Below are 7,049 nucleotides of genomic sequence, written 5' to 3' on the forward strand. Positions count from 1 at the left end.
CACTTCCAGCTGTTTAAATTCTAGACTGGGCTCTGCCCCACAGTCCCATATACGGCTACTGAGCACTTGAAATGTGGCTGAAGTCTAAATAAAAACATGCTGTAAGTATAAAATATACACTGGACTTTGATGATTTAGTACAAACATTTTTTTTTTTGAGACAGGGTCTCCCTCTGTCACCCAGACTAGAGTGCAGTGGCATCATCACAGCTCACTGCAGCCTCAGACTCCTGGGCTCAAGCAATCCTCCTGCCTCAGCCCCCCAAGTAGCTGGGAATATATAGGTGCACACCACCACGCCCAGCTAATTTTTCTATTTTTAGTAGAGATGGGGTCTTGCTCTTGCTCAGGCTGGTCTTGAACTCCTGACCGCAAGCGATCCTCCTGCCTCAGCCTCCCAGAGTGCTGGGATTACGGGGGTGAGCCACTGCGCCCAGCCCAGTACAAACGTTTTTAAAAAATATCTCATTAATGATTTTTAAAATATTATTCACATGTTAAATAATACTTTGAATATATTAGATTAAATAAATATGTTAAAATTTATATCACTTGTGGTTTTTTATTTTTACTTTTTTAAAATGTGGCTATAAGAACATTTAAAGCTATGTAAGTTGCTCACATGATATTCTAGTGGGCAGCACAGTCATCGGTATATTATGGAGTGTGGGTCAAATTCAGCCGGTTGCCTGTCTTGGAAAATCAAGTTTTATGGGAACATGGCCATGCCCATTCAGCTCCACTGCTTTCCTGCTATGACAGCACAGAATTAAGTAGTTGAAACACAGACTGTCTGGCCCATAAAGCCTGAAATATTTACTATCTGGCCCCTTGCAGAAAAAGTTTGCCAACTTTTGCTACACACTGGACTCATCTGAGGAACTTAAATTTCAGGTCAGGCTGCATCTCAGACTCGACTGTAACTCGTATTGGGTGTGGCCCATGGGATTTTATAAAAGACCCCCAGATAACTCCAATGAGTAGCTAGGGATATTAAATACATATTAAATAATTTTCTGGGAAAAGAAACAATGAAGAAAATCAAGTTAATTTCTAATTATCCCACATGATCCTATATCAAGCCACAAATTTAATTCTTAACTTCCTGACAGCCAAAGCAAAAAGGGGAAATTGCTTCAAAGTCTAAAGGGTAAAAATCATTTCGGTTATTCCAGAGAATAAAATAGGCTTCCTGCCGCTTCCTCTGGGTGGCATCTATGACGCATCAGAGCCCATCACTGCCTCCCTCTGACGATCCTCCCATCCCGCTCAGCACAGAAGCTGCAGGCTGCAGTCAACAACCACCCAGCCTGGGGCTGGGGGGTGGGCCGTGACGAGGCCACACTGAGCTTCGAAGGCTGCTCCGCACCGGGCAGACACAGAAACGTGAGCTGGAAAGGTGCTGGACTTACTGATGGATGGCTTGGAGGAACTTACGCTGGTGTTTCCGAACCCGGGCTTGGTCTGGCTTCTTCACCAGCCTGGTGTGTTTGTAGATGAGCCACGTCTCCCTGAGAACGTTAGCAGCGGCATTTTTTACCTGGGGCCAGAAAAAGAACAATTCCTCAGGGTAGGCACAAACCCACAGAAGGCTCTAGAAACTTCTGGAAGCTTCTAGAAACCTCTGGAAACCCCTGCCTCTCTAAGGTGCCTGGACTGTAAGACAAGGGGAGGGGAGTCATGCTTGCGCGTCCACGTGTGTGCAGTGTGTATGTGCGTGTGCCTGACACATTTTCGTCGCGCACCGCGGGCCACGCTGCTGCTGTGCACCCACAAATGTTAACTCAGTGAATGGGCACATGCCAACATCTCCCTCATTCTAAATGTGGGGAAACTGAGGCACAGAGTAGTCAACCTGCTGAGGTCAAAGAGCTGGCCCCACGCCTCTTGCTGTGTGGCCTGCAGCTGGATGTGACCGGGTACACAGGCGGACACCTGCGGTCATTGCCCCGTCTCTCTGTGCACGGCTTACAGATGGGCGCGTGGGTGGCAGAGCCAGGACAGTCTTGAATGGGGTAGTATGATGACCAGTGGGTCCAGGGGAAGGCAGGGAGGATCTGCCCTTGCTGACGAGTGGGGGAAGTGGCCACAGCGGGAACTGGGGTCCTTACCCGCTTGGTGAGCTGAGTGTCCATCATGAAGTTGTGCACGTGCTTCTCAGCCTTGGTGAGCTCCAGCTTCCGGGCCACCACGGCCACTACGAGCGCCGTGCAACCAGCTCCCTGCATGCAGGGTGGAAGGGCACATCAGCATCTTGCTCGAGGTTGCTCTCTCCTCCAGGAAGTCCGCCCTGATCTCACCCTCCCCGTTACCCTCGGACGAGCTCACAGACTCCCGACCCCATTTGCTTCGTATCCACGAAACTCCTGCAGAGCGAGCGTGTCTCACAGATTAGCTCATCCGACCCCCAACAACTCCGAGAGGTAGGACCATTCTTATCGCTGCTGGGGAGAGGGGTAAACTGAGGCTCGGAGATAAGAAAGTGACAAGAAACGTGCAGGCGCAGTCGAGGTGGTGACCGCAGCGGTGGGAGCATTGGGAAGCATTCCCGTCGAGGCTTAGGGGTCTCGGCGACTGCGGACAGGAATGGGGGACCGGACGCGCCACTGAGAAATAATGGCGGCCAGTGAGCCTCGGACACCCAGCAGGCGCCATTGGCCCCGGGAGAGTCGGGGAGGCGGGTGCTCCCCGAGGAACCGTGTCTCGGGTTCCAGGCCAGGACGAGGGGCTCGAGAGGGCCCGGAAGCTGTTCTCAGGAAAAGCCCTGTCGACGGGGACAAAGCGACGTGCCGGAGACCTGCGTGTGGAATACTACGCAGCGAGGGACAGCGTGGACGCCGGCTCCACACGGCAGCGCTTCCTGTGGGAGCGCGGGCTGGACACAGAGGAACTAGTGTTCCGGAAGGAGCCACCACCTAGCGGCCCCGTCGCAGACGGGGAACATGGCTTTTCCATTCTGCGCGGGGCTCTCTGGGTCTGGAGTTGTCATCTTATCTGGGTGGTGACATTTGTTCATTTGTAACGGCCGTCCCTGTCACATGGGACATGGGGGCTGGGGTCAATCTTTAGGTTTCAGATCTTCAGCTCTCGGATGGAACAAAGCCAAATAACGTGAGTGAGAGTGTTGTGATAGCATTTAACCAAAAACGGCTGCGCCGGCTCGGCCACGAGAGGGAGGGACTGGGGCCAGAGGAGGGAGTGGCCCCTTGGCAGAGTCCGGACAGGAGGGGCGGAAGGACCAGAGAGGACCAGGTGGAGGGGACGGAGCCACGCTGGCCAACGCATGGAGAGGGAGGGAGGGAGGGACCTGCCTGCCTGGGGCAGCTGCCCTTTCCAGGAGGGTGGCCTCTGGAGATGGTGACAACCAGGGACAGTGTTCGTGCAGCTACAAAGGGGGCTGGACTGAGCCACTGAAAGGCAGCCTGTCCCCCAGCAGGGAGTACTCATGGGACACAAAGAAAACTATGGCAGGGGCAAGGCGCGGTGGCTCACGTCTGTGATCCCAGCACTTTGGAGGAATAAGGCAGGAGGATCGCTGGAGCCCAGGAGTTCAAGACCAGCCTGGACAACACAGCAAGACCCCGTCTCTATAAAAAATTTAAAAATTAGCTAGGCATGATGGAGCACACTTATAGTCCCAGCTACTCGGGAGGCTGAGGCGGGAGGATCGCTTGAGCCCTGGAGTCTAGGCTGCAGTGAGCTATGATGACGCCACTGCACTCTACCCAGGGTGACAGAGCGAGACCCTGTCTTGAAAAGAAAAAAGAAAACTATGGCAGGGACAGTGTTCCTCATATTTTTGCAAGAACTAACAAGCCTCTCTGCGCTTAGAAAAGGAAGGACACACTCCAGGCAGTGGCGCAGGGTCGTCGCTGGGAATGGGACCAAGTTGGTTTCTTTTAACCCGTTGGGGTTTGCTGATTTTCTGTGAATGACCTCCGATCTCCCATCCTGGTGGCGGAGGCGTCAGGAACAGGGACGCGCCCATGCCCCTCTGCCCCCCGCCCCACTGTGTTATTGACTGGGGTGGGGGTGGAGTGCAAACTAAAGAAGGCCAGACAGGGAGAGGAGTTCTTGACCTGTGCATCCGACGGCTCATAATCCAAAACATGGAACAAGCATTTGTGTGCATGAAAGACGCTTGGAGAGAAAGAAGGTTCTGGAAGGGGCAGGCACCAGACGTCCAAGGAAGCCCACATCCACCGACGGCAGACTTGACAGGTCTTGGGGGGAGATGGGGTGCTGCCTGGGCCCACTGAGTCACGCGAGACAAACTTTACACTGTGGAGACTTGGGGGCACCCCAAAAGTCAGCCAAGGAAGGAGATTTGGGGAGGGCACAGCCCAGAGGGTATTGGCAGGGTGTCCACAGCATTCCCCTTGCCTTGCCCTGGATCCCAGGGCTGTGAGTAAACCGGGCTGCGGAGAATAAAGGAGCGACGATGACACTCTACTCAGAGTGGACCACAGCGTCTGGCTGCCAGGCACCGTGTAGGCTGCATATTGGGGCTGGAAGGCCCACAGGAGACATCCCAGGAAACATGTGGGTGCCGCTGCCCTGGGAATCAGAGGGAAGGAGCAGGGCTGGGGAGGGAGGGGCTGAGGCAAGGAGTGATGCAGCTCTCACCATGGGAGTGAGCTCCCTGTCAGCGGGGGGTGTGCAAGGGCTGGTGGAGCAGGAGGCTACCTGGGCCTCCCCGGCTGTGTGCACAGGCCCTCGCCCTTACCATGATGCCGGTGAGCAGGCACACGCCCTTGCCGCAGTAGGTGTGGGGCACCATGTCGCCGTAGCCGATGGACAGGAAGGTGATGGAGATGAGCCACATGGCCCCCAGGAAGTTGCTGGTCACCTCCTGCTTGTCGTGGTACCTGAGGGGAGCCGGGGTGGGGGGGCTCAGTCAGTCCACAGGGTCCCTCTGCCGCCACCACAAGCCCGGGCCAGGGCTGGGACTGCTGCGTTGCAGGGTGGGGGCGGGGTGGCCACGGGCGAGCTGGGGGCGCTTGGTGCCCGGGCAGCCCCTGGTCCCTCTGGGGGCGCGGGGCACACATACCCTCTCCCCCTGCACCCCTTCTGACCTTGAGGGAGCACACGATCCCCCTCTCAAAGACAGACACACAGACAGATGGGGAGACAGGCGGCCACAGCGCCAGAAGCAGCAAGGAGTGAGGTGAGGATTCAGGTCAGACACTAGGAAGAACTTCCCCAGCCAGTGCTGAAGACTGTTTGGAGACAGGAGGCTGGGGGACTGCACCCCAGGACTTCATATCGAGGGGAACACAAGTGCCCCCAACGCCAGTGGGCAGCTGCTTTGGCACTATGGAGAGGCCCGGGGCTATATTTTGGTATCTAGGGGGACAGGCCCCCAGGCTTCGGAAATGTCACAACTTTGTCCTGGTCACAGCCAGGCCTGGGACCCCGGCCACAGGGTCTACAAAGAGGTTCTACCTGTGGCCGGCCAGGCTAGGTAGACCAGCCGAGGGGTCGGTCCTCTGGGCCTGGCGGCAGCTGGAGGACCTATTCCTGCGCAGCCCCCTGCCCCAAACGCCCCGTGGGGGCCTGGCCCTCTCCGGCCTGGCGTCCAGCTCGGGAGGTGAGTGCGTCCCTTCCAGACAGCCCTCTGCTGCCCAGCACTCGGGGCGTCTGAGCCCCGGCCACCGTGCAGAGCACTAGCACCCCTGGGGGGTTCGAGGTCATAGGCCAACTGGGGTGGCACAGAGGTGGACCTCCGGCCTGGCCAGAATAGGGGGAGCTTCGGAGAAGCGGGTGAGAGCCCACGGCAGGGCGGGGGTAGGGCCTGGAGGGGAGCAGAGGGGATCCGCCCTGAAATCGGCCATCTGGGGGTCCCTGCCCTGTGGGGTCAGATGTCATTCCGGCCCCTCCAGTCTGGGCTTCTCGGCTGCTTGCTGGGTGGGGCCCAGGGACTGAACCCCACCTTACACTGAGGCCTCTGAGCCCCAGGCTGCCCCACCCCTAGCAGGTGGGTGGGTGAGCCCAGGCCTGGCAGGAGCTACGGGGGGCCGCAGGGCCACTCGGGAGCAGGAGTGGGGAGGCATGCGGGCAGGGGGCGCGGAGCGAGGCAGGAGCGGGGGCTTCAAGCGCTGTCGCGGGGCTCAGAATTTAGGATTGGCTGCCCGCCGGCCCTGCCCCGTTCCCCACCCCCAGCTGGGGCAGAGCCCTGCAATGACCCGGCCCGGACCTCGAAGGGGGCCCCCTCCTGCTCCCCTGGCCGCAGGCCTGACCCTGCCCTGATGGGTGGGGAGGGGCTCGAGGAGACCCGTGTGCCGGTGGCAGGCCGTGCACACAGGCCGAGCTGGGCCTTCCCGCGCAAGCCAGACACAGGCCTCGCGGGCTCGGCGGCGGCGGGGGAGGACAGGAGAAGGGTAAGGACAGGGTGCCGGGAGCAGGGGTCCAACCAGGGATCCCCCGGGACCCCTCTGGGGACTCCCCCAGCTGGGCACGAGGCAGACAAGGAATCTCCCACGCCCTGCCAGGCCCTCCCGTCTCTGGAAACGACCAGAAATCAGGCCCCCAGCCAAGTCTCTTCCCCCTCAGAGCCTCAGTTCCCTCATCTGTAGGATGGGCTGAGGTTCTCAAGTCCGGGCCAGTTTTCCTTCACTCTAGACCTGTTGCACTCTCAGGAGGACCCATCCAAGCCTCCCAAGCGCAGGGCCAGCTGCCCACACGGGTTAGAGCGAAGCCCCCGCTTCCTTCATCCCCCACGCCCCGCCCGCCTTCGGAGACAAGGCTCCTGAGGCTCAGAGGAGATGCCCCGTGGGCCACCTGGGCCACGGCCTGACAGCAGCCTGCCTCCCTCAGCCCAGGGACTGCCCTGACCCCCCAGGCCTGTCCTTGCTGGCAGTCTGAGCCCATCCTGTCCCGGGGCTGGCCTCCCTGTGTCCCTCCCCTCACGGCAGCTAATCTTAAATTCCTGGCGGGCGGGATGGAGGCGGTGGCAGCTCTGCGCACACAGCTGGGTGGAGAGCGGGACTCACATGTTTTCCCTAAAGTCCGGCGGGGCGGGCAGAGGGGAGAAGGAAAGCTGGTTAAAC

At 58.6% G+C, this 7,049-nt stretch overlaps 1 protein-coding gene across 1 annotated transcript in view; it reads right to left on the reverse strand.

Moving 5' to 3' along the window:
- The window catches only part of KCNN1 (potassium channel, calcium activated intermediate/small conductance subfamily N alpha, member 1), a 20,529-nt gene that overhangs the window by 6,824 nt on the left and 6,656 nt on the right, over positions 1–7,049 (reverse strand). Inside the window, exons 4-6 of the mRNA XM_012654130.1 lie at positions 4,727–4,868; positions 2,112–2,222; positions 1,413–1,540 (exon numbers count right to left, since the gene is read on the reverse strand). Of these exons, the coding sequence (XP_012509584.1) occupies positions 1,413–1,540; positions 2,112–2,222; positions 4,727–4,868 (381 nt within the window). The remainder of the gene's footprint in view (positions 1–1,412; positions 1,541–2,111; positions 2,223–4,726; positions 4,869–7,049) is intronic.

This window comes from Propithecus coquereli, unplaced genomic scaffold, assembly GCF_000956105.1.
Source record: "Propithecus coquereli isolate 6110/MARCELLA unplaced genomic scaffold, Pcoq_1.0 Scaffold438, whole genome shotgun sequence".
Classification (NCBI taxonomy): domain Eukaryota; kingdom Metazoa; phylum Chordata; class Mammalia; order Primates; family Indriidae; genus Propithecus; species Propithecus coquereli.